Here is a 26553-nt window from a genome sequence, read left to right as displayed (position 1 = left end):
AAAATCATTAATCTGTTCTAGCGGCTGCCTATCAGATATAGGAGTTCAGGTCTTTGTGACCTAGAATTTCATCTGCCAATTTTCAACCAGTTGAATAGGTATCTGGTAACGCAGCCCTTTGTGCATGGGATGGATTGGTTTGTTGGCTTGTTTTATGGGGAGACACCAGGGTGACATTGTTGGTCTGTGCTTTTCTCTTGAGTACTGAGTTCGAAATGGTGGTGGTAAGGACTATGGCTAAAAATGGGGAGGAATTTCAGTATGACTGTTTTCGGTCTCATCTTCGCAAAATTCCTCATGTTCAAGGTTCAGGTAAGTGCATCTTAACCAGAATTTATAAAAATTGCATTACCTTACCTATTTTTTTACTGCTATACCCACAAGAAATTAAATACTTGGATGGATTCTTTGCATTGACCAAGTAAGATTTCAGATTTTTCATAAAATTACTTTGCCCATAGTAATTCTTAAAGCCAGTTTACAGAATTCCTGAAAGATGCGTCATCCAGACTAATATCGTTTGCTTCCAAAGCTGGCTCCTTGAACATGGCAGTTCAGCTTTGTGTAGTGGATGTTCACTTGTCTGGTTCCCTGGGGCTGACAAAGTAAACATCAATGCAAATTTCTCATGAGGAGAAAGCAAAAGACAAAACCAGTTGCCTAAGTTGACCCCTTGGGAAGAAAAGGAAGAAAACTAAAAATGCATACTAATATCTAGTTTCCTACTGATAATAACAAAAAGGAGCCTTTGCTACTATAATAAATTGTTTGGGGTTTTTGGTGTGTTTAAGAATTTCATTGTGTTTTTGATAGCACACCATTCGATGAAACTTCCCAGGTTGATATGTATAATGCCTAGAGTGGAGACTACGTTTAGATCCAAAATACTGCCTTCTGTTTTTTCACAATGGAAAGCAAGACTGGTGCTATGATAGGGTATGTTTCCACCGGACAGCTGAGCCACTTGACTCTCTGAAGAATGGGTCATCCTGCTTCTTGCTCCTAGAAGCAGGATTACTTTCCATCACCCTTGTGCCAGCTCTGCCGGCTCATTTGATGTCTGTGATTCAGCTCACTAAACTGGCAGAAAACTAACCCAGCGAGAAAGAGAGTATGTATTTATTTTTTCTAACCAGTTCAGTGAGCTCAGGTGGCTCGCAAGACCTCAGGAAACTCTGGGAGCCTCCGCAAAGGACAGAGCGGGAGCGCTGGGGCTGGGGGGAGAGGCAGGACTGCTCATTTTGGCAGTACAGAGCAGTTAGCCTGACTCAGCCGTGTTGTGAAAACTCACCCTTGGGTAATAATGTTCATACTACAGGTTGACTGACAGTTCTTCAAATAGTAGCCAGAAGGGAGTTACCAGATCTGCGCAGTTTGTTTTGTAGGGTGGCCTTGTTTGTTTTCAGTGTGTTGTGTTTTGAAACAGATACTTAACGTATTCTTATCATGTTATTGCATGAAAATGTTCTGCAAAAATATTACATGTGCAGGGCGGACCTGTCTGGGAACTTGATGTTGAGCAAGTGGGTAAGGAGCCACAGAACCTGGAAAAATTTGTACTTCAGCCTCTGGGACAATCTGCCCATTGGCTTTTGAGGAATTCAGAAACCTTTGTACTTCTGGTCTGCTGAACCATGCAGGCTCGAAAGCCTGAGACAGAGAGTGGTCCTTCATCTCTGAACATCAGAAAGTTTTTGTTAGAAGATCTGGTAGCCCCTGTTAACACAGCTGACGCATCCCCATGGATCTTGAGTGCCCATAAGCCTAGGGTTTCCCTGAAACCCTGGCTGCAGAGCTTGAAACCCACCGCAGCTCATGCCGCTGGCTCCCAAGGCCTCTGGGGAAGTGGGTGGTTGCCATCTCAGGAAACAAGAAATGTTCTTTTTTTGAAAACTGCCTGTCTGCCTTTGTGCTCTTGAAGCTGGCGTGATTGTACGTGGGTGTTTTGTTGTTCGTTTTTTTTGACAAATTGAAATGTTTTGGTTTCAGCTGGAAAATGCCAGTTCTGTGCAGAGTTTAGGGGAGGGACCAATGTACAATGTAGGCATAACTTGGCATAAGTGACCGTAGCCCTCAGACAGTTCCACAGCATTAACAGATGATGATAAAAGTTACAGCCAGCTGTGACTTTTCTTCATTTTCTCCATGTATGACACGAATATGGTACAAAGTCCTGGCAGAATTTTTTTTTTTTTTTAATGACTTGTGCAATATTTGAATAATTATTATTTTTTTCTCTTTGCTTTGTGGGCAATGTTAATGTCACTTTTTGGTGTACATGCAAATTTTTGGACATTTCATTGAAAGATGCAGCCAAAAACATATCAGCTGGTCTTTTGCATCTGTTGCCCTTGTATCTTTGTAAATGGATATTTTAACATGGTGGGGCTTTTTTAGACTTTGTAAACTAAATTTCTCTGTTCAGAAACTCTCATTCATTTCTCTTTCTGCCCAAAATAACTTCTGCCCTGCTCTTCAGATACTTTAAAAGAATTCTGCTAGTGCTTTTTTTTGTGCTGATACTTAAGGTTTTTTCCTAACAGATCTCTACTACTACATTTGTGTAATATGCAAATGCAATTGAAAGTCCAAACAATGGTTAGAAAAGTTTTAATGCACTGAAGCCAGAAATACTAAAAATCTGTGAATATTTAATGTTATTTATCTCATTGCCTTTAAAATCAAGCAATCTAGTGATAATATGTTGAAGTGAACATTTCCATGTTGTTTACATACAAGGCAAAAGTAAACCAGAAGTTCCGTTAGTGTAGTTTCTTCTACAAAGCTGGCTTTAAAATAAAGTTCCTAGAAATACTAAACCAGCTTAAAGCACAAAAGTAATCGGAAAATAACACTTTAATCCTAGTTAATCCACATTATTGACCTATGTGCTCTAATAAATAAATAAATAAAATTATGTAGTCCTTTAATCATCTGTGTGGAGCTGGTTATTCATGAGAGTGGACTGATCCAAAGATTAGCTACTGTGCTTTTTTTTTGCTATTTCTGAGGACAGGTTAATTGGATTTATGTTTTATTTTGTGAGGAGACTGCCTACTTCTTAACCTGTTTTGTTTGTTTGTTTTTTGATTTTTAGATCCCCTTCCTAAGTCTGAGATGGTGGTAGTAATACAATGGAATTAACAGTATAAATCAAAAGTAATATTTCAAGGAGTTATGGAGGTATTTTGTTTGTTTTATTGAATTATTTATTGAGATTGCTTTTGGATGTAGGCTTTCCTTTTTTTGATATTCAGAACCTTTGTGTAACAATTTTAGGTATGTTTATAAACTTGTACTTGTTACTACAGAAAATCCAAACAGAGAGTTTATGCTTCTTTTTAGAGGAAAACAAAATATGCTGTGTTCAGAAATACTCTGCAAGCATGTGTCAGAAATTCAAAAGCAGCAGTGGATGTACCATAAGGTTTTCTGCTCAGAATTAACATTATATAGTCACAGTGACATAAGATTGCCAGGCTGTCATCTAGAAGATAACTTTCAGAAAAATGCGGGGAGGGAAGCTTTTTGAGCTGCAATATTTGTAAGCCTTCTGATGGAAGCTTAGATATTGTGATTTAACTTCCTGCATCGGATATGTTGGTACCTGTATGTCACACAGACACATATAAACTGTCTATCAGTGTATCTATATAACTTTGTATGTGGTGTTTATGTTTTAAATTAATTCTGCTTAACTTTGTTTCAGAATTGAGTGGGGGCTTCCGTACCTCTGAGAGGATGGTAGCACTTTAAGTATTACATTATTATTATTTTGGAGAAGATTTCTTATGTCACATAAAAGTTACCTTAAATGAGTGTTCTGTCCTATGCATTAATTCTTTTCCCACAAAGTATTAACTCAGCTTTCTGGTACTTTCAGAGTTTCTAGAAGATGTGATAAAAAAGTTCTTAATAACTGATAATAGGCAGCTGCCCACACATGAGGGCTAGTTATTGGGATGAGGTTGTATATGATCATCTGTTCATCACAGTGCATCCCACAGCAGCTAGTGGGACAAAGACGTAAAAAGCCCTAATATGGGTAGTCCAAATGATTGATTTACAAATTTTCCTGTGGGATTTTCCCCTCTTCTGCATTATGTAAAAATTATTTCTTGTTTAAATGTACCTGAAATGCTATCAAGATAGAATAAAACATGGCATTCTGTAGAATAGGAGAAATTATGAAGTTCAGTTTCTCAAGGACCTCCTTGAGGACCTCCTAGGCCTTCTACCCCACTACAATAGCTGTGGCTATTTCCCTGCATTATTACAGTAGTCTCCCTTGCCTTTATTCCCAGTGACCAACCGCAGCAATATTTGCCAACTGACCTGCTAGCAGGCCAAGAAGAACAGAGAGCTATGGGTTTTTCCTTCAGCAGGGGCATTACTTCTGGTCTTTTTTTACTACCCAGCTGCAGGTGATTATATTCTGCAAACATCTCCAAGTCTTCTATCTCTGTGCCAGTTTCAACCACATTTGACGATGTTTTCCTATGTTGTCAGGGACAGAAGATTGGTCAGGTAACTCTAATTCCTTAGGAAACCAGCTTAAATTTGCATTATTTGTTTTCTGACATAATTTGTATTTATGTAGCAAGCTTCGTATGCAAATACTAGGCTATCAGCACCTAAGTTGTTGACAGGCAAATAACTTTAATGCATGCTGGACCTACTGACATGCAAGTTACACAGTGTAACCAAGAGACTGAGCCAGCAGACCATACTGCAGATTTTTAAGTGCTAAGAAAATCTCTGTCCTTGTCAAAGTGGGCTTCAATGTGCTGTTTTCATTCTGGACAGGATTGCCTTTAGAACCACATCAAGAATAAAACAGGAAGAGGGGAGTCCTAATCTCATAGTTAAGTGAGGATAGTGAAATAATCTTAATTTCATAGTGAAAAGTTGAATGTTATAATAAATATTTACCTTTTGAACAACATTTGAGCCTGTAATCTGAGATAGGTTTTATAGGTTGCTTTAACTAGTGACAAGAAAATGATACTGCTAAAATGTGTTTAAGGGGAGGTTGCTTGCCAGCAGTACTCTGTGTGAGCTGTGCTATTGTCTTCAACTGAGTTTGTTGTTGTTACTGATGTTTCCCCGAAGCCTTTTACCGCTTATCAGGAACTGAAGTGGTAAAGACTTTTATTGTTTTGAGATTAAACATTCTATCATCCTTCCAAGCAAAGTAAGAAAATGCAGGAAGGATTCTGAAGATCATGACTGTCATATTCTCATCAAACATAAAGACAACAAAGTTACACAAGAGAAACAGAACAAATAAAGGCAAATAATATTGTCTTTATCTCTGTCCCTTGGAAAAGCAAAAAGGATCTAGTGGGAGACTGCAACTGTGGAAGAAAATCTGCCTTGTAGTCTGCTGTTTCTTTTGCACTTGTTGCATACCAGCCCATCCATATAGCAAAGTTGGGTTATGCTAAGTGTAGGCATCTTTCACTACCCAGGAAGCAGATTGGGGAGTTATAAATTAACACTAAACTTCTCCAAACATCTAAAAATTTAAGGGTCTTCTTGTTTTATTCTTAACCTTAAAACAATGTACTTATTCTGTGGGATGACTGAGCTAGTGTAGATGACCATGACAATAAACTAACACTCAGTGATTATGTAAACAATAAATATTAAAAAAGAGAGAGGTAAACAGCTTATAAAACATTTCTTTTTCAAAAAAGTGGATTTAATGGTTTACTTCCCCAGAAAATAGGATTCACTTGGCTTTGGCAAGTTGCATTTGTTTTTATGTGAAGAGGAGGGGCTTAACTGACAGATAAAGTGAATGACAGGAAGATTTAAAGGTACTCTGGGAATGTCAAGAACTGCGACTTAATGCATGTAGAGACTGGCCTATGGCATCTAATCTATGCCTTCCAGGCAGTTTTGCAGATTATTTTTTTTAGGGACAATGTTCGTGATAAATGCTAACATAAAATAGATATGCTGGGGGCTTATCCACAGAACAGTATCAGTTGAACAAAGGAAGAGTAGTCAATAGTTTTGAGGTTCTCCCTGAGGCATGGGCACACACACCCAGATAAGCACAATTGTTGAGTCAGAAGACTTAAAGAACATACACTGCTCTTGTGTAGCTTTTGTTTTCAACTGTTTTTTTTTTTATAAAATGATTGAACATGTCATAAACCCTTACGTGGATCTGTACTATGTCGGTTGCTTCAGTACTAAGGATGTATTGAGTAGCTGATAAGTCATATCACTTGCTCATTCTGATAGCAAAACTAGATAAGAAAGGTGCGGCAGCATCTAGGGTAATGAACTCAAGAATGGGATTTCCAAATAGCAAGATGGAAAAGTGAGATCTACTCAAAGATAGACTGTGGTGAGGGGGTTCAGTGTTTTTGTGGGTGACTGAGAAAGGCTGGTATGCACGTATAATGGAGAAGAAAGTACTTGCATGGATGCAGTAAATCAGAATGAGATTGATCATCAGCATTTCTTTACGCTTGACTTGAAAGTATCATCAGTTAAAACCAAAGTAAAATAACATTTCATCATGGGGATCCTGGCTCACGGATGAATGAATTCTACAGCTTTCTTCGAATGTGACTGTGGACCTGGATGTAACAAATAGTCGAGGGATAGATATAACTGAGAGTCGAGAGAGGCTGTGGAATCTCCATCTTTGGACACTCAAAATTCAGCTGGACAAGCACCTGAGGAACATAGTTTCACTTTGAGATTAGCCCTCAGCTGAACTGGAGTTTGGACTAGTGTAACCTCCAGGGATTCCTTCCAACCAAAATTTTGCTAGGAAACTTTGGCTTTTGATTCATCAGCTTTCTGAAAGAGTTGGGCACCTCTTAAAAGAAAACATATATAAATGGGTGTTGGGGGAGTTGGAATGATTTAGCCTCAGTGAACTGGTTGGAGATGGAGTTAGATTTAAACTCTAAAGGTCCTTTGTTTTAGGATCCAGGAAAGCTTTGAAAGAAGTCGAACTTTTAAGAAGTTGGAAAGACAAAAAAGCACAGAAATAAAAAGCTTTTTGCAAACTTAAAAGGATGTAGATCTGAGATACTGAATCCTACAGGAACCTCTAATCCTCTCATACTGTTTTTCTATTGCCGTCTTCCTAAAGTTTTTGTTTGGGGGGGGGGGGGGGAGTCACCGTAGGGGAGTTTTTAATCTGTAGTTTGCTCTGATCTTGATGGTGGGATGTGGGTTGAGGAGACCCTGACAGAATTGTTTAGGAAAATGGAGACTCTACATTAAGATCACCTGAAGAAGGGTGGGATACCAAAATGAAACTCGGTGGCAATTTGGAGTGCTACTCCCATAACCTTCAGTGGCATGTGCTGTAGTTGCATTTGCTATTCCTCTTAACTGGGAAAGCATTGAACCTTGTTGCTTCATGTCTATAAATGCAAAAACATTTAGGATAATGTTTACCTTGTTAGAGTTTCCCCCCTCCTTTTTACAAGTTTGAAGAAATCAGTCTTTCAGGGTTCTCACTCTGCAGGGTTTATATAGATTTTTCTCATGGTTTGTCAGGATAGAGAAGACACTGGTAAGTTCTACTCCCAATCAAAGATTTATTTGTTGGACCCCTTAATACCCAGCTATAAAAACACTGTTGAAACTCAATATAAGGCTGCCAAAGACTTACCATGTGCCTGCTTAGGCTAACACAGACCTCTGCCTTAGCATGGGCTTACACAGACTTCCTTCTCATTCACCCTTATACAGCATAAACTCTTAAACTCTTGTTTTGCTGAAAGTTGCAGCTGTGGAAAATCTTTTTTGCTGATATATTGGATTTTTAGGGGGTATTATTAGCTTGTTGAAATGAAACTGCTGTTGATATGAAAAGCTTTAATATGAAACCAGGATGAGGTGACCTGAAACTAGGATGACTTCATTGTTTTGCCAACTCTACAGATTCTTATAAGGCTATTGTATCTTGGCCATGTGCACATGGAAGCTAATGAGGATTAATGTGTAGGTTTTATAGCACTAACGCTAGACAGAATGGTAGTCCCACTTTTAAGAAAAGAGAAGAACCACCTATCCATCAATGTCCCATCTCTCGCATTGAAGAGGACAGCAACTGACCAGTGCCTTATTTGATTTAGTTGGATCGTTAAGTAGTCTGTTAATCACCAATGGGAACTGTCAAATTGCTTATAGAGTATTATATTTTGCTATAATTGTGTACAATCCATTCAGGGGGGTTGGACTAGATGATGTTTAAAGAGCCTTTCCAACCCAAACTGTTTTGTGATTCTGTGCTCATTAGCAAAGATTTCTAAAGTTCTTCCCTCTGTCTTCTGTTAATTGTCTTGATTCCATAAAAACAGCACAATTTTGTGTTCTGGGTACTGCCATCAGTGTTCCCTGGTACCACCCCACTGCAGTCCCCAGCTCACTCATTGGATAGCAATTGGCTGGTAAACATACTTGACTGATATTCTGGATTGGCAGCTCAGCACTCCTCTTTGGTACTCGTGTAGCTATGGATCCTTCTTGAAAGGAACAAGGGTGACTGAGATGAGGCTTGAGGATGGAAATGGCAGTGAGGAGAACAGCAGCCGCTGGACACGCATTGCTGATTGCCCATCTGCTGTATGCACAAAGAAAGGAAAAGAATGTTTTCCTAATAAGCTTGCAGTGGTGCTGGAAGTAAATGGAAGCTGTGAGACCCTGGCAGTCGGTGCTGGAGAAACAAGCAGGGCTGGGGAGAGACTGAGCAGACACGCATTACATCGCTGCTGAAAGGAGGTGGAGGCTATTTAAATAAGGCTGAGAGAAGAGCAGGGCTCAGAAACGTGATAGTATCAAATCCCTTCACAGGGAAGTAGGGACTCCTGAGACTCAGACGTTCAGATGGGAGAGGGAATTACAGTACTTCTTAAATACCTCCCTAGACTGAAAATGGTGCTGCTATCGATGGACTGAAGCCTGAAGTGCTGTTAGTTTATTCTGGAGCAGGATGACTTAAAATTGGTGTGTCTGGCCTGTCTTTCTTTTTTCCTTATCTCAGGGAGAGAGGGGAAGATTTATGAGTGGGAGAGAGGGGCAAGAAACTGCAATAAAACCTTGATGCTTCCACAGAGTCAGCCTCTCCTGTTTTCAGATCCTACTAATCCTCTCTTAAAACTTTTTGTCTTTTTGCTTCCAAGTAGAAGCCAGAAAACTCTTTGTTCTTGCCATTTCTATGCAGGATAAAGAAGATAATTACAGACAACAAAGAGTTAAACAACCAGCTAAAATATAATGGAAAATAGCCGTCTTCCTTTTGAAGCTGTAGGTGACATTTGAAAATCCATGTATTTGGTAGCTAGTCACTGCTTGTTGTGTTGCACGTGCTTCACTGTCTCACAGGATTCTTGCACAGTCCAGAACAAACGGCAATCTAAGTTACAGAAGACTCGAAAATATATTTGCAATTGGTTTTAATTTTTTAAACTGAGGGTGGGATAGACTTTTAAATGCTATCTGTTGATCAAGAGACTACACGGCTTGAGGATAACAAAATACTGGAAGAGGAAAGAGTATAAATAGAAACGCCACTTCCTTGTTGAGTAGAAGCCAAACTTGTGGCTGATCCTTTCTATAGGAGAGTTCACTGAGGTCTGGTTAGGCAGCTGAATGCAGATATCTGAAGAAACCAAAAATTCTGAGGTCAGAAGGGGAACGTACATAGTGTATACTGAAGACTGGACTGAGTATTTCTTTCCTGTGCAACACCTGGCTGCAGTTCTTGGAAAAAGAAGATATCGGTGGAACTCGGAGAGTCGGTGTAAATCCAGCACCAGCTCAGTGAAAGGAGAAATGTATGTCTGACCTTTGAGTGCAATGCCATTTAATTGGGCCTGGAAGAGGCTTAATATAACTTAAAAACAGCCTCCTAAGGCTGAGGATTTGAAATATGGGCTTCTCTAGACAGTAGGATAAATATGTCTACTGCTCTCTTTTCAAACTTGAAAATATTTTTCCATTGATAAGTAAGGGAATATTTTACAGCAATAAGCATGATTATTTTTTTCCTGATAAATTTTCCTAGTAATGTCCTGCATATTACAGATTATGCTGCTGATGTTTAAACCATATTAAACTGCATGGAGCACCCTTCATTTCTAATTCTTATAGTCTCTAAATAGTATATGATATTTTTAGATCTATGACTTATAATTTTTTTTTTAATAGGAGTTTTGTGACTAAAACTTTGCATAATGTTTTTAAAGCAAGGGATATATGAGCCAGAATCTAATTGTTTTGTAAAATGAATAATTTTGTCTGTTATCTCTTAATTAAAATACAGCTTTAAACTTGCTCAAGTTCAAGCAAATTAATTCAAGAAATCTTACTTATACAAGAGGTTAGCCTAGATGATTATGGTGGTCCCTCTGGCCTTATCTATGAACATATTTGCAGTTCAGTTCTCATGAAGAATTTTTTTAGGAAGTGATGGTGGGTATTTGGTAGCCCTTCCTACTAAGGTCATGTGTTTGTGATTTTTTTCAGAGCCAGATTTCAGTTGCTTAGTTTGGCAAAATTGTAATTACATACCTATTTCCATCAGGATTGTGTAAGGGGAATTGTTTGGGTTTGGGGTTTTTTTCAGTGGGTGGGGTGGGGGGGGGTGGGGGTGGTTTGGGTTTTTTCCCTAGTCAAAAACTATCAACCGGAATGTGTGAAGTGCTCAAAAGAACCCACCCTGCTCCCAAAGGTCTGTGCTCTCATGGGATGTTTGTCCATTTGGTGTTTACCTTCATCCACCTTCCTAACATGTAGGTAGACGGGAAGAGGAGATTGCAGGGTTGCAGTGGAGAAGAGGAAAAGCCAGCTCAGAGGGAAGCATTTGAAATGCTGAGCCTGAAGAGGAAAGCGAAACTGTGACTTCCAGTTAAGGGAAGAGATTAGAATTCAGATCAATGGAAAACCAAGGCAAGCTGAACAAAAAATTTGGGAGTGGCTAAACAAGATAGGTCAGTTACGGCAAGCTGGAAAAGGTTGGGAACTGAAACAAGCACAGGAGGTATGTGAGAGTTAATTCATTATTTGGGCTGGTTAGAAGCATGACTAATCTGTTTGGATATTTGAGATAGGAACTGGTGAAAGTAGTACACCCAAAATACAGATTTCTCTGGAAAACTCTTCTCTCCTAGTGGACGTCTTGGACAGCTTGGTATGCAGCTGCCTATAACTGTTTTAACTCCATTAACTTAAAGAATAAGTCTATACAAAGATTCATGGCTTATCCTTGCAGGACTGTATGCCTGAAAATTTGGCAAGATGTTGGGCGGGGGTTTGTTGGGTTTTTGGGTTTTGGTTTTTTTTAGCAAATAAAAGGTCTGTATTAAAGGTCAGTTTACAAAGGCAACTTACTTTGTGAAACACCATAGACTTTGCTACATTTTGGCCTCCTTAAGAACTTATGACCTCTGGGAGTTGGATGGCAAAGTTCTAAGTGAAAAAGTTTCATTTTTCTCCAAATGAGCTGTTCCTTTCCAGTGAACATTTATACATTTTTGACCATTTGGTCCTGATTTCAAAGATTTCTTTTCATCTGAAGGTAAACGAATCACAGGAAGAAAGTATATTCTGGACAGTATTAACACACATGAATTTGGTCTTTGCATATAAAAACTTCTGAGTGCTTTCTCAGGAATGGTACGTAAAGACAAGGAGTAAAAAGTTGGTTCCTGTGTTTCTTAAGTCTTCAGCGTAACTCTTTTTCAGTATGTTTATGCATACACCCAACTTTACCCAATATGAGTCATCCCACTGACTTCAATTAGCCGTCCCTTTCCTACTGACTGGCTACACAGCTCTTCCCTTATACACTTGATGAGTCTTTGTCCAGCTTGCTGCAGTCTACTTGCATCTTCACAAGTCTCCATGCAGCCAGCATGAGTTCTGTTGACAAATCCTGATTTCAGGGAGGGTTATCCTGTGGAGTCTCTCTTCCTGCATCCTTCATGGAATGTAGGACTAGAAGAGAACACAAAAGGTCATTCACCTTCCTTGTCTTGGCAGGATTGAAACCATTCATGACAGATGTTTCTTCAACCTACCTCTGAAATCTTTTGGAGATGGATCACTGTTTAGAGAGACCACCATTTTCTTAGGTTGTTTCAAGTGCTTAATTAGCCCTACTTCTGGAGAAACAGATCTAGCCTAAATGTGGTACAATTTAAATTTGTTTGCACTCTCATCCACACCAAACGTACAAAATATATGTCTTGCTGTCCTCTTCATATATCTGTTAACCATTTTCACGCCTCCCCAAGTCTTTGCAATCTTCCATTGCAGAGCGCAGTTATAAGACCTCTAATAATTTGTCTTTGCAGGCCTCTCTACTTCATTATGAATGTGAACTAATGGTTTGCATAATTTATTTTCATGGCTGTTACTTACCTCATTACCTTACAGACATTTACAAATTTTGTTTTTCACAGGATTGTGGGGTGGAATTGAAGATTAACTGACTCCTTATCTCCTTTAGTCTCCCCCCTGCTTTTTTTTTTTTTTTTTAATAGATGGTGTGAATACAAGAGTTTTGATGTATTTTATGCAGAGAATTACTAGTTCACTGAGAAGCAATTTTCAACTCCAGAAAAGATCTTGAAAAGTGTAGACATTAATGGAATTAATAGGCATTAATGACGTGTAACAAAGATAATTTATTGATGACTCTCAAAATACACTGTTAGGAATAATACTGGGGTATTAAAAAGCGTGCCTGATGACTAAATATTACTGCTTGTTTTCATAAGATACTTTACTAAATATGCATTGTACCTGAAGGACCTGACCAGTCAGTCCTTGGGGGCTGGTGACAGCATGGAGCAAGCATGTGTGGACCTGGGTGTCATTGACTTCCAGGCTAACTGGGCATGGGCAGAAACTGGCTGCTGTTCCCAATGGCTTCTACTGCGTGCACCAGCTCTAACTAAACCTCTGGAGAAAATGGAACAGGACAGCCAAAAACGCAGGCTTAGCGAAGGAGTTAAACTACAGTAACTTGAACCCTTTCATCTAGAATTGTTGCTACAGAACTCTTTAAGGATACACTTTCAAAATACTCCATTACAGAAAGCAGTATCAGTTCAAATAAAAATAAAACCAGAATTATGGTTTTACTTTTTATTATTTTTTTATCAGAAAGATGACCAAGTCTTTCATCTTTGTAAGTTATCTCCTCTTACAAACTATTTAATGAGTAGCACTAACAGCAGAAGGAGATGTTCCACAAAATCTTTACAACTTCTTGTACACCCTCCCACCAACAAAGATTGGAGAAGATAGGCTAGGTGGATGTTTGTTTACAATATCTGAGGAATAAATGCTTGGGTTTTTGTTTTACTACCTCTACCTTTTCAATAAAACTAATAATTTACCTTCTGTCTTCAAAATAAATTTAAATACTGTTGTCTCTATTGCTGTGATCTGCCCATCGTAGATTGGTACCAGCTGCAGCTTTTGGGATAAACCGAATCATGTCTCCTCAGTAAAATCCTGGGCAGAGGTAGCCACGTCTATGCAATGGGAGGAGGTTAGTGCCCAGCCTGCCAAGTAGTTATTGTCCCAGTACAGTCAAACCTAGGCGATTTCTCTCAGTATGCTGCGTCTCTCTTTCAGCATTCATGCACAGATATCCTCTGTATGGAAATGAGGTTACAAATAAGAATAGAGTAACAGTGCACATGTCCTCCTAGCCTGACATGGGACTGGGATGTGACAGAGTGTGCACCTGGTATTGCCTTTGCACCAGATACTCGTACTGCTATGTCTCCTTTGTTTGACATTTTGCCAGTATTAGAACTTAATGTTCCTAAAGTGTGCAAAAATAGGAGCCCTACTTTTTTTCTTTCTTTTTTTTTTTTTCTCCCCTCTGAATTTTTCCCTTTAACTAATTGACACAGATTTATTCCCGGGTTTTGCAGACCACTTCTCAATGTTTTTCTCTTTTCCCGTGTTCAAAATTGTAAAATAGAAATGTGACAACAGAGTTCCCCCTTTGCCAGGGAATTGTATAATTTGATTTTCAGAAGACTCAAGACTTATTCTATATAAAATATGAAGGATTTCAGTGATTTAATAGGTATTTTTTTACTTTGCTAGGTGACACAATTGATGATCAAAGTAGAGAGTCAAAGGATAAAACTTCGTTTCCAGAGACCAACCAACCTCCACAGGTAGGAGATTATTTCCTTGCACACATAATGAAACTTCCATAGCAGTTTATTTAAGAAGCATGAATGTCCTGCAGGAGAAGCTTTCAACATACGCACATCTTCCATAGACTGAGTGCCTACTCAGCCTTCCTTGTCATCTATCATAAAAGAAGCACCGTTAGTAATTAGATGGCAATGTTATCAAGGCCACCGATACTGACTGGAAAAAGAAAGAGTAAGAAGGCGGGGCTGTATGGCATTGCTGAGTATCTTATTTTTATACTTGAGATGTGCAAGCATGAAACTGTAGCTAGAATGTTAATGAATTGTATAGAAGCATTAGTGTGGTGAGTAGTGATGGAAAATGTCAAACATTTACATAAGTCACTTATTTCCACAGCTACCATTGTAAGTAACACGTTGTAAATGTGTGAGTATAATAGACTGTCTTTATTGTTGCAGTTCTGTTTCAGTACTGCGTGGCTGTAAATCTGGACTTGTTTTTATTCATCTGGTTTATTTAATATTTAATTCATGTATACCAAAGAAGGCTTTTCAGAATATTTCTTCGTATGATGTACACATATTTTCTTCTTTGCCTTCTCTGAAAACTTTTTTGAAATAAGCATGAGCCTGTTTTCCATTGTCATATAGTTTTAGATATTTGCAAGATAACTCTGAGACATTTTGCTTGGACTTCTTGTGCTTTTGCGGTGTTGGGTGTTTTTTTTTGCTTAACCTATATTTTCTCTCTCTCTTTCTCATATCTAGCTTTGGAACTAACTCTCTCTCTCTCTCCCCCCTCAGTGCCATTTTAATATTTATCATTGCTAAGTCCCTTGGTATATCAGAGGTGTGTGTGATAACGTTGCATCTTTAAGAGTGGTCAACGTGTGTGTGATCTGTAGTGTCCTTTTTTTCATTTCAAATTAAAAACTGTGTCTGATACAGAAATTTTTAATTCATTATAAGTAATGAGTGGTTTACCTTCTGATAATGTAGAAGTATGAATTAGTTACAATTAATTGCAAAATTTTATTCTGACTTCTGGATCCATGCACATCTGAGCCAGGGTGTTCTGCAGCTGAAGTCCTGCAATTTTTGAGGCAGTATAATGCACTGATGTCGTGGTTACCTACTGCACAGACATAGTTTCCCTTAATGCGATGTTCTTGCTAGGTATTGTGAACTGCCGGTTATTGTAGCATCAGTGGTTTGTTAAGTTCTGTGGAATTTCAGTAAAACAGGAACTTGCGTAGATTTTAAGTGTTTATGAGTTAGAGGAAAGAAGCAAAGTTTTCAAAATAAAATAGCAGATATTACAGTGAAGATGATAAAAAGATTTATTTTAACCTTTCTATTAAAGACTTACATGTCACAAAAATACTTGTATGAAATGGCTTGCGACAACATCAGTTAAATTATGATACAGCATTTGGTAGTATCTAAGTTATTAATTCCAGTCTAGATTTTGGTATTTGGACTTCAAGTTTACTTGAAGGAATTCTCAATTTTTCAAACTAAATAGAGTAACTGAGGATCATGGAAAAGAAATGGATACTTCTGGCCATTAGGAAAGTAATATTCCTATTTGCAGTGGTGAGTATATTTTTATAAATTTGTGGGAGAACTCTACGGATTTAGTGAAATTGGAAAAGCGTTGTATTCCATAATCAACATGTCATTGAGACATAGGACATTAATTGAAATAATAAACTTGTTAGCATTAAAACAAGGATACTTCATAAACATAGTACAGTATGTTAAACAACATTTGTTAGACTGCAAAGTAGTATCAGATATTTGTCGTGCAGAGTTGAACAGAAGAGTGTTTTGTTCTTCAACTGCATCTTTTAATTGCTGGAAACTTGCTTTTGTTTTTAATATAAACTATTTTACAACCTATTAGATGTAGACTTTGTGGAACATCAAAGTGCTTCTAGAAATGAGATTTAAAGAAGAATGAAGTAATACTTTGTTCATGTGTCACTTCCTTATTCAAAAGGGAAATGAGGTTGAGTGAGTTTTTGAAGAAAGTATCTTCTGGAGTATTTTTTGAAAACTGTCGTCATCTTTGGAATTTCCCATTTACTTAGGTACTATTGGATTTGTTTGCTGTACAATTACTGAATTCTCAAGTACATATTTTTGTATAATCTTGCATAAATTATTTAAACTAATGCACAAATAAAAGCTTACACCAAGATCGTCTTGCTGTAGCTAGCAACATATAACACAGCCTCTTGTAACAACTGCCATACCTGCAGTCTGTGTTAACTTTTAAGAGGTTTTGATATTGCACGCATGTTAGAAGAACTGCAGATATTTAGAAACTTGTTGGAGGAAGAGTGTTCTCAAAGGCCAACTTCAGTCCAGACGTTTCATCTTCTGCTGCAGAGAGTGGGAACAGAACTCTTGCTTTGAACAGTCGCATGTGGAGCATCCTCTCCGTCTCCACAAATACGGATGGAAGTTTGGGAGGGTCATCTCCCGACGCCGAGTCAGTCCTAGGGAGATGCAGGGTAATGAGTGCTCTGGGCCTAATCAAACACGTACAATCCTGCTGAAGTTGCTTCAGGCTCATGAACTAAAAGTCATATGCGCATTTAAGTGCTGTTCTGGATTGGGGCCAAAATGCTTAGCGCTCTGCAGGGCTGAGAACTTAAATTAGTCTCTTTGTGTAATACAAAGCTTCTAATTTTAACTGCAACACCATCGTAATAGAAAGAGATATTACGGTTTTATTTTTTCATGCTTGTGAGTTTTCCATTATTACAGTACAATTTCCAGATAATTCAATCTTTATCTGCTTTCTGGGAATTTAAGGTTATAGAAAATAGCAGAATGGAAAGGTTAGTTTTGATATATGAAGAGTGCTAGAAACCCTAGTAATGTGGTGGGGTTATTTTTCATAATGAGCTATTCTATTCGTAAAGCAGATTAGTGCAACCATGTATTTTTGTCCTACTGTGAGAGCAATTATGTAGCATATCTATTAGGAGACATAAAAAATATTTTTGACAGATGGTATGACTGTGAATTAGGATTTATGAAGATTATTGTATGTCCGACGTCCAGGACACCTGGGATTATTAAATTGATGTAAGAAACAACAACAAAAATTACATTTCTGGTAATAGCTGCAGTGTTTTGTATCTCCCTATTGTCACCCTAAGAAACAGCTCGTGTTTATTTGATATTGCACTTCTTGATAATCTGACAGGCGCTCTTTAGCCAACAGATGTCAGCAGATTTAATGGGTGAAAACTGTACCAGTAAAGGGTATTAAAATAAACTACCAAAAATGAGAGCTGTCTTTGGATTGTAAATTCAGATTTTTCTTTTGCTATGTTCTTTTTTTTGTTTTGTTTTTCTTTATAGTCCTATTTCTCCCTCAGATACTTAATAGATATTGCCTTCTATCTAAGGAGCTTGTTATATGTTTTCTAGGGCAAGAGAGAATCCCCCAAGGGATTGCTTAATCCATAATTACCTAATTTATATGTTGTTGTTATAGCCACTCTTAATTATATACCTTGCTGTGATACTTATCGTCATAGGACATAGTTTTATGAATTGCAATAGTTCTGTTATGGTTCTTGTGCCCTTTCTTTTCATAATTTGCTATTAAAAACTGAGAACATAGCAGGTAGAAAGCCTGTGTTTCCTGAAGTAAATTTAAAATTATCTGTGGTTTTCTGCATATAGATACTGGTGTGCACCATTTTGGGCAAGTATATAAATAAATTAGAAACAAATATTTTCATATCTGAATTGGCAGATAATATCCTCGTTAAATTGATGCTTTGTAAATCTGCTATGTAAGGATTCTGAATAGATGTAAACAACAGTTTCCTAGGCATCTGGTTAGGGGTCATATTAGTCAATTGGAAATACAGAAATACTATGAGTTATAAAATACCAAGGAAGAGATAATGGGAGTTGTGAGTGCACAGAGTAGGGGAAAAGATAAATTTAACTTTTGTTTTACTCTTCTAGAAAAATTAGCAAGTATTGCTTAAGTTGATAGACTTTTAAGATATCCTTTTGAGCAGATTGCCAGATATAATCCCAGGGCATGAATAATGCTAATGTTATCTTGTTTTCCTTCTAAAAAAAAATAATAAAAATTAAAACTAATTTATTCTTCCAGACCTATTATTGCCCAGTTTTTACTAAAGCCTGGCTGTCTGGATTATTTTTACAAGTTACTGGAAAAGGAGCTATTACTGATCATGTCTCTGTTCAGTCACCCAACTCTTAGGTTATGGTTCAGAGGGTCCCACATTTAAAATCTCGAGAAGGGTGTTCTGGACTGGATTTACTGCATCATTTTAAATTCTCTACATGTGCTTTAGAGAAGGTGGTTTATATTTCAAAATTATTGGCCAATGTTTGTGTTCAGTTTGCTCCATTTTGACAAATTACGGTGTCAGTAGAAAATGTTGCTGCTTAGATTGTGTGGGGTTTTTTGGTTGTTGTTTGGTTGGGGGTTTTTTTGGTGTGTGGTTTGTTGGTTTTTTTTAAGCTCTCATAAGCTAGAATTCTAGTCATGGCCTGGTTAGATTAATTGCTTGTCATATGTCATATTAACTCCAAGATCTTTTTCACATATAAAGCCCTTAAAGCATGTTGGTCCATATTTTCTCTCTTCTTAATTGGGTATGTAAGCAATAATCACTTAATGAATTTATCCACTCTTAGAAGGGACTGGAATAAGACTGTCTGCAGCAAGTCATCAAGCATGTACTTTTCTCTGAATGCTGGTACCATCATAAAAAAGATCTTATATTTTACTCAATTATTGTGTGTGATCATAAGCTATAGGAAGTGAATTTTTAACATTACCTTTAAAGAAGGATGACTACTTTTCAGTCTTCATGGCTGCAATGGACATCATCTTTCTTAGCTCCCTCCATCCTTTGCATGTATAGTGAATAGATTGCAGTTCTTTGGGGGATCCATGTGGAGCCACAGATTGAAAGTACATGTGAAGTAGAGCAGCCATATGATAACAAAGGCACAACATATGGTTGTGATCTTACTGAGAAGGAAGGTAAATAGCCCAGTCAGGTAAAAAAATCAACTACTACATATTACAACTCTTACTATGCAATAGCGTATTTGCTTTATAAGGATTCATTATATTGTAATGTTCATATTGCTATCTGTTTGCTAATTGACCGAAATATTTCACAGGTCTTTTCATACTAGGAAGATCTTCAGAATGTATGGATCAGGGGACTTCTGTCTGCCCTCAACAGTTGGGCAACTTAGCGGGAGGGGAGGGTATATGTACATATTATATATAAATATATTAGGTATATGTACATACATATGTAAAATTTAAGCAACATGATAATCAATAAGAAAGTCTGCTTCTGCATGTCACAAAGGATTAGTTGCAATGGCCTCAGAAATAACATATTATAAACTCTGATTTGTGGAATCTATTGACCCAGGGTCAACCAGTAAGACCTGAGGCTGTCTTGTAAGACTATCACCTTGTAGGCTTTTTCTCAGTTCTAAAGTGAGTAGTTAGACTTGTTATCTGTGTAACGTGATACACAGCTGGCGTTATTTCAGATACTTAGTAATCATAGTAATGTCAAGAATGCTATGTCCATTGTCTTTTTCTTAAAGGGAAACTTTATATTTTTAGATAAAGGGAACTAGAGTGGGAATTGAGGGATGTGGATTAATGTGGCTGTCACCAACTTCCTCTCTGAACTTAGAAAACAGTTCATTTTCAAAAAAGTAATGCAGCACTCTCTTACAAAGCACTTTTCTATAGCACTTTGCAGGTATGAAATACCTTTGTTTAACTTCAGTTGAGATTTCATTACGACAAGAACTGAGGAAGCCTTACAATCTTTTAAAATGGGACTTGAATATTCTGTCTGGCCAGCAAATACACTTACACACAACAAATTGATTGGAGCATCCCTCCCTTCTACAGCCCTGCCTGTGGAATCTGGAGTTAGGGCTGTGGTCAATTTGTACAGTTGGTGAGGTATGAGCAACAGAAGACAAAATCACCTCCTGTAGGGAAAGAACGACACACAAGCATGGTATATTTTCATCATTTAGTGCCTATAAATAGCAATGTATGTACCCACATGTAAAAAGTTCATAAAATAGTAAAATTGGCCTGATTGGCAGCCTCTTCATTTTGACAGCTAGGCTTTAGGAAAGGAACATATACTCCAAATAGTGACCAAGGCACATGTATCCAGAAGCACAATTTGCATACCTCCCTATTTAGTTTGGGAGAGACTCACTATATGCTGGACTTAATTGTGTGCTTATTCAGTTACATTGGATGGTTATTTGTAGCAGGAGATACTCAAATTGGGTGCTCAGATGTTGCCATCACATTTTTTAGCCTTTCTCTAATTTTGGGATCTTCTGACTCGCTTAATCCCCAGATAAAACTGCTGATTATCCTCTATCCTTGTCCAAACACACGCGGTTGGACTAAAAGCCAGCAATGCTGGTTCATTTTGCCGCTGTCAACAAATTGATTGGTCAGTCATCCTGCCTCTGGGAGCAATCCTTCTGGGCTTTCCAAATATTAAAATTGATCTAAAATGCAATGTAGATCATACATCACTTGGTGAGACTGTGTGTTAATACAGCCTGATGGTACAGTGATATTTACAACATGATGGATTAGCGTAAAATGGTGGCTGAAAGACTGTAGAGTAGGGCTGCTTATTAATAATTACTTTAAACACCAAGTAAGGAAAATAACAATGTCTTTAGGTTAGTTTCACTGCCACTTTCTGGGGAAAAAAACCCCAACACAAACCCCACCACAAACAGCAGTGGGCAGTCCATTTTAATGGAAAGGAAATAGGACATGAAAACTGCCTCATTTCAGTCCAAAATGCTAATATGGATAAGACAGAAATATGTTTTTCTGCACTTTCCATTAGTGTGGTTTGGTCCTTTCACCACAATGTGCTACTGCTGTAATTTCTGCCTTAAAGAAATCCCCCAAACTTCACCACTCCTCAGTCGTATCAGACTTGTGAAAGACTGTGCGTTGCGTAGCACAGTCCAATTTTGTTCTAAGCTCTTTTAAAAAATACAAGATAAAATGGAAATTATTTGTTTGCAAATTTCTGTTCTTTGCTTCCAGTGTTACAAATTTTAAGAATACTTTTCTAGTATTGTAATGCAACTAGTAGTCCTGCTTGATAAAACCAAATCTATTTTAAAAGCCAAAAAAGTACCCTTCTTCCTTTTCATTATGGTCCAATTATCATCCACAGTGAACCAGGAGGCTGAAAGAGGCCACCTTAATCAAAAGAGATGACAAATATTTGTTTCCTTTTGTTTATTTATTTAATTATTTGGTCCTTTACTGCTTTGAGAGTCATGCTTTTATTCCTGCATCTCAAAAGCCTAAGCAGTAGGTGCTGAGGATAACTCTGTCTTGCTACTGTTTGTAGATTGAAGCTTTACAAACTGGCTCCCGGTAACTTCTTTGCTGAAGGTGCTGTTGATAAGTGCTCCAGCTACAGACTGTGTATGGAGGAACTTAAAGTCAAATATCCATCCTTCCTTTCTCTTACTGACTTGAATCTTTATGGAGAGAGCAGGTGGAAAGTTGTGTTAGGAGACACTCGCCTAATTCACTTTTTTTGGCATTAGAGTATTTTAAATTTGTAAATAGGGCACATTGCTAGTCTTGCTGCATGCTTGGATTTTAAGCAGCACAATAAAAACCTCAGAACAAAGCACTTAGTACAGCAATTTTTATTCACACATCTGCCTGAGGATCCATTTATGATCTTCAAGACTGAGGAGAGAGACTGTTAGTAAGATCCAGGGGTTTAGTCGGCTAACAGAACTTCTGAAAGCATGGCTGAGGACGTTGTTTGCAGGTATTGCTGGAGGAAGATTCACCTGGGTTCAGAGTAGTAGTTCTTTTCAGTTCACTCTGCGTAATTAGCTTTCTTGTGAAAATCAAATCCAAGATCATTTCCTTTTCCTTTCCTCGTATTGTAGATGGAAATTGTTATCCCTGTCTTTTTCCTCTCACAGATATTAAGGTTCTGGGGGGACATTTCACGGATGTTGCTGACGACCTCAATTACTCAAAGAGAGATTTCCTTTTCTTCTCAAAACAATAACTTATGATACACGCAGCTTTTCTCAGTTGTTCAAATTTGCTGAAAAATTTATTTACTTCTTTTTATGAAACCATGTTTGCTAAATATTTTCTTACTAGTCTTTTATGTTTAATTGTCGAAGTTCTTTTCTTATGTAGGCAGCTTCCTTTCCCATTCAAGTCTTTGGGTTTTCATACACATAGTAGAATAATGAAAGAATCCGGTATTATCCCTGTTTTTCAGAGGTTCTGCTCCGTGAACATATACCATCTCAGAGAAACTGTCATCTTTTTTTCTGCCATAGCAGGTTACCATGTTGGAGCTTCTACAATAGCAGGGGTTGGGAACAAGAGGTAGAGACATGGAGGCAGAGACCCTATTTGTCTAAACTCCTTCTATTCAGGACATCAGCTTCCCAAAAAGTCTTCAGGATGTTTTTTTTGCTTGGAGCAGTAGAGAGAAACTAAAATCTTGTTGTCATTAACTACATTGACAAAATGAAGCTGCTAAATTAAATGGATTATTTAAATACTGCTTATTTCAATATGCTGTTAAAGTTTTATAGAAAATTAATTTCTTACTATATTCTCTGGCTATATTGAAGTTATATGAGTTTTGTATTACATCAGGAATGAAGGCAGCAGCAAAATAAATGTGACTACTTTGTGCTTCAGTGTTCTAACTGAAGTTAAAGAACAAATCCATTATCAGCATTTATCAGACTTCTCTATTTATCTTGCAATATATTGACTTGTCCTTCACTTCTGATTTGTGGCTGTGGAATGCACTGCTGGATGTCTACAACTGCCTGCATTTCTGGCTTGCAGTTTACTTACTATAGTAATTTTCATGAACTTTTTAATCTTTCAGTGTAAGTGCTACAGAAAAAAAAAAACAAAAAAAAAAAATTCTGGCCTACTTAGTAACATTTCCTGGCACTGGCAGAAGCACAACATGCTGAATATTGTTTAAGTTGCTTATTATAATGTATGAGATCTTTGCTATGAATAGCTTGCATAGTACTTTGAAGGAACAGAGGAACTAGATAAACTGTTTCTTACTGAACCCACACCTCTCTTTCTTCCAAGATTATTCTTATCATAATATTCATCTTGCAGAGGGGAACGTTGTCCAAAATTCACCTGTTAGGACAGTGCCCTAAGCTCAGGGTCCTCCAGAGAGGTACAGGGAGGCAGCAAGAACAGGAACCCTGCTACTGAAGGGGCACAAATGCTGATACAGCTCTTCAATTATCAGATTCAAAAGTGCCAAAATTGGTTGGGATAGAAGGAAAGGTAAGAGTATAATTGTTTTATTTATGGTGTGAAATTAAGACTTAGCATTTTTAATAAACATTTAGACACCTTTTCTTCTTCCTTCTTATTTCTGCTTTCTCTTAGTTCTGCGGTCATTCTTCATGTTGCATCTTATCCCTGTTTGTTCACAATTTTACAGTTTCTCGTTACAGATGTCCTCATTTGAGATGTTATGGTTCTCTGTCTTTAAACAATTATTGAATGAAATAAATAATAGGAATTAGGAATAAAGGAATAAAAGTAGGAAATAGGAATAAATATATCATTATACAATTTTGGTTATATTAAGTTCAATATATTTGCTAAATTTATCACCAGTCCCACTCAGATATTTCCTGTGCCCAATTGTTATTATAGGGGATTGAGTAAAAACAGAACCATAATCTTGTTCTGGTTTGAGTCTGCACAATCGTTAATGAAGAAAACCAATTTTTTTCTTCTAGGATCAACAAATGAGATAGTTGGTTTAGACACTAGATACGCAGTCTTTTGTGGGACTTAAGAATAGTTTTCAGGGTAGAATTACATTCTATAAGTGTTTCATAATTAAAATTCACAGGCATCTCTAGTATTTACTAGGATAATTAAACTAACACTTTAACTGTGGAACATTCAGAGTATCCAGAGCTCAAATGGCAACCTCACAATTCCTCCCCTCTGCAGAGTTTAAGTTTTAGCTGTTTGAGAGGGCAGGGAGCATGTACTAATTATAGAAAGTTCATTCTGCATTTAAAATATCCAATTGTTCCTACATTAGAGAAGAAGTTAGTTCTGAATAATTACACTTTTCTAATTGCTTTAATGCCAATGAGTATGTACAAATGTACATCATTATTGATACAGAAAGCGTGGTTTAACAAACATTTCCCTACTGTTCTTTGCAGGCCAGGGTACTCTGTGGGGAGCTTTGCTATAATAATGACAAACTGTAGAATGTCGGCGGTACTTTTAACTGTTTCTTTAGAATTTTGTTCTTTAAGATTTCAGCAACATTAACCTGACCTTGATTCTGTTCTAGTCTAGGAAACAGCTAAAAAACATGTTTTAAAGAGGAAAATTAAAATGAAAAATATCTAAAATGTATGTCACAAATCAGTAAAAATACTCTTAAAAGCTTATTTTAAAATCTGGTTCTGTTTTCCTCTGAACAGCAATATTGATAAATGGAGAAAAAACATGCTGCCTACTAATCACACAAAATTTGTACAGGTAGCAGGAGCTCTTTAAGAAAGACAAATTACTGCTGTATTACAGAATGAGAGTCATAAGAAGCTGGGAAACAAGAGCCCAAAGCAAATGAGAAAGCTGATTTCCATTGACAGCCATTCTTGCTTCTAAAAGCCTCTCCAAGGACTTGATCTTAGCCCAAAGCTTTCAGCGTGGAAGTCTGCCTATTGCAACCACTGACAACACCAATCTGGAGCTAGTATTACAATCTCATTCATTGCATTTCTGTTAAGAAAGAAAGAAAGTGACCAGAAGTCATTTGGGTACAGCAACGAGCTACTGCAAGGTCTCCAGTGCTACTTCTTCCATCTACTTTTGTTCTCCCAGATAGAAATAACTTTTTTCTTGAGTTCCTGAAGGGGATGCTGACTGAACTTTTGAGCGAGCCTTGAAAGAATAGCAGCTTTCATGATTCACGTGAGGTTTTCCAAACCATCTCAAGGGCACCTGTTTTGCGCTTGTCTGGGTGGGTTCTTCCCTCCTTTCAGTTCTGTAAGGATATAGGTCACATACTTATTGGTGTGTTGGTTGTGGGGGTGTTTTGTTGTTGATGTTTTGGGTTGGGGTTTTTGTGACATTTAAAAACTGTCATGTCATGTACACTTTTCCCCCTCCAACAAGGCTTTACTGATCCTTTTTTTCTAGCTTAGATTTTTTAATACAAAGTGCTAAACATTGAGTGCCTTGTGAATATTTTTTCTTTTCCCTGCTGTTCCTCTTTGCCATTACTCTTCTTATTTGCAAAGTGAATCGTCCTCAGTGGAGATGCTCACTCTGGAATTCCTACAAATTTTCTAAAAAGGCCCAGTGAATACCCTAAAAAGCTTCAGCTGAAACACAACTGGAGGAACAATCCCCTAAGACAATTTCCATTTCTAGATACGTCAGAAATAACTGCGTAATGCTAAATAAATTCCGAGATACATTATGATACAATATTTGCTCTAATACTACAAAATTGCCTGAAATAAAGATAATATTTCTGTATCACCAGTAGTGTTGTAGGTCTCTGTCATCATTATGATATTTACTAAATATTCTGGAAGACTGAATGTACTTTTTGTTTCTCAAGGCTGTCTTTCTGAGGAAAATGGTTCTGCTTCTGGAAAAAAAACCACAACTTTTTACAGAAAGTACGAATTTCTTTAAATCACTCAATTTTTGTTAGAAAACCTTGTTCAGTAGTTTAGATGATAATAATGCTAGCAGTGATCTTTGATTCTGGTTCAGAGCACTGTAAATCCAGCTTCTCAGTACATTGTAAACTATGCATTTTTTCTTCCTTACGAGACTCTTGGCAGACTTATGGTTAGCACAGAGATGCAGCAAATTAGATGTTTTTAAACGCAGCTGAGAAACATTTAAAAAAAGAAAAAGAGCTAAACGGAAGAATTTACTTTAGAGGATAATTCTGTACTTTGTTAGTTTTGAAATAACATCTAACACCCTTGCCATCAGAGTGCAATTAGTATCTGGTGGCCAGCTACCATATATGTTTACATACTGTTTTCTTTTATCCCTGTTCATTTGGATTGCAAACCAAGAATGAAGAAGACACCTTGCTTAGTTGAATTAAATTTGATTACCATACCTTCTCTAATTTTAACTGATTTTTTGACTCCCTGGTGTTTGGTGAAATGTAAATTGTTTGGTGATCTTCTAAGTGTATTCAATTAATATTTCTCATGGCAGGATTGTGTGTCATAGCATTTGGCAGTGCTTTGTTTA

The 26553-nt window shown here is 37.4% G+C and overlaps 1 protein-coding gene across 4 annotated transcripts in view; it reads left to right on the top strand.

Annotated features, from left to right (window-relative positions):
- The window catches only part of UMAD1 (UBAP1-MVB12-associated (UMA) domain containing 1), an 85146-nt gene that overhangs the window by 50990 nt on the left and 7603 nt on the right, over positions 1-26553 (top strand). For 3 of the 4 annotated variants that reach the window (XM_049799068.1, XM_049799065.1, XM_049799067.1), the window contains one exon: positions 14110-14183. In XM_049799068.1, coding sequence (XP_049655025.1) covers positions 14110-14183 — 74 coding nt within the window. Of the gene's footprint in view, positions 1-224; positions 313-14109; positions 14184-26553 lie in introns of those variants that run through there. The other variant, XM_049799069.1, reaches the window with a different exon arrangement.

This window comes from Accipiter gentilis, chromosome 4 (assembly GCF_929443795.1).
Source record: "Accipiter gentilis chromosome 4, bAccGen1.1, whole genome shotgun sequence".
NCBI lineage: Eukaryota > Metazoa > Chordata > Aves > Accipitriformes > Accipitridae > Astur > Astur gentilis.
Note: the sequence above shows the minus strand (reverse complement) of the source record. Positions and strands in the feature narration are given on the sequence as shown.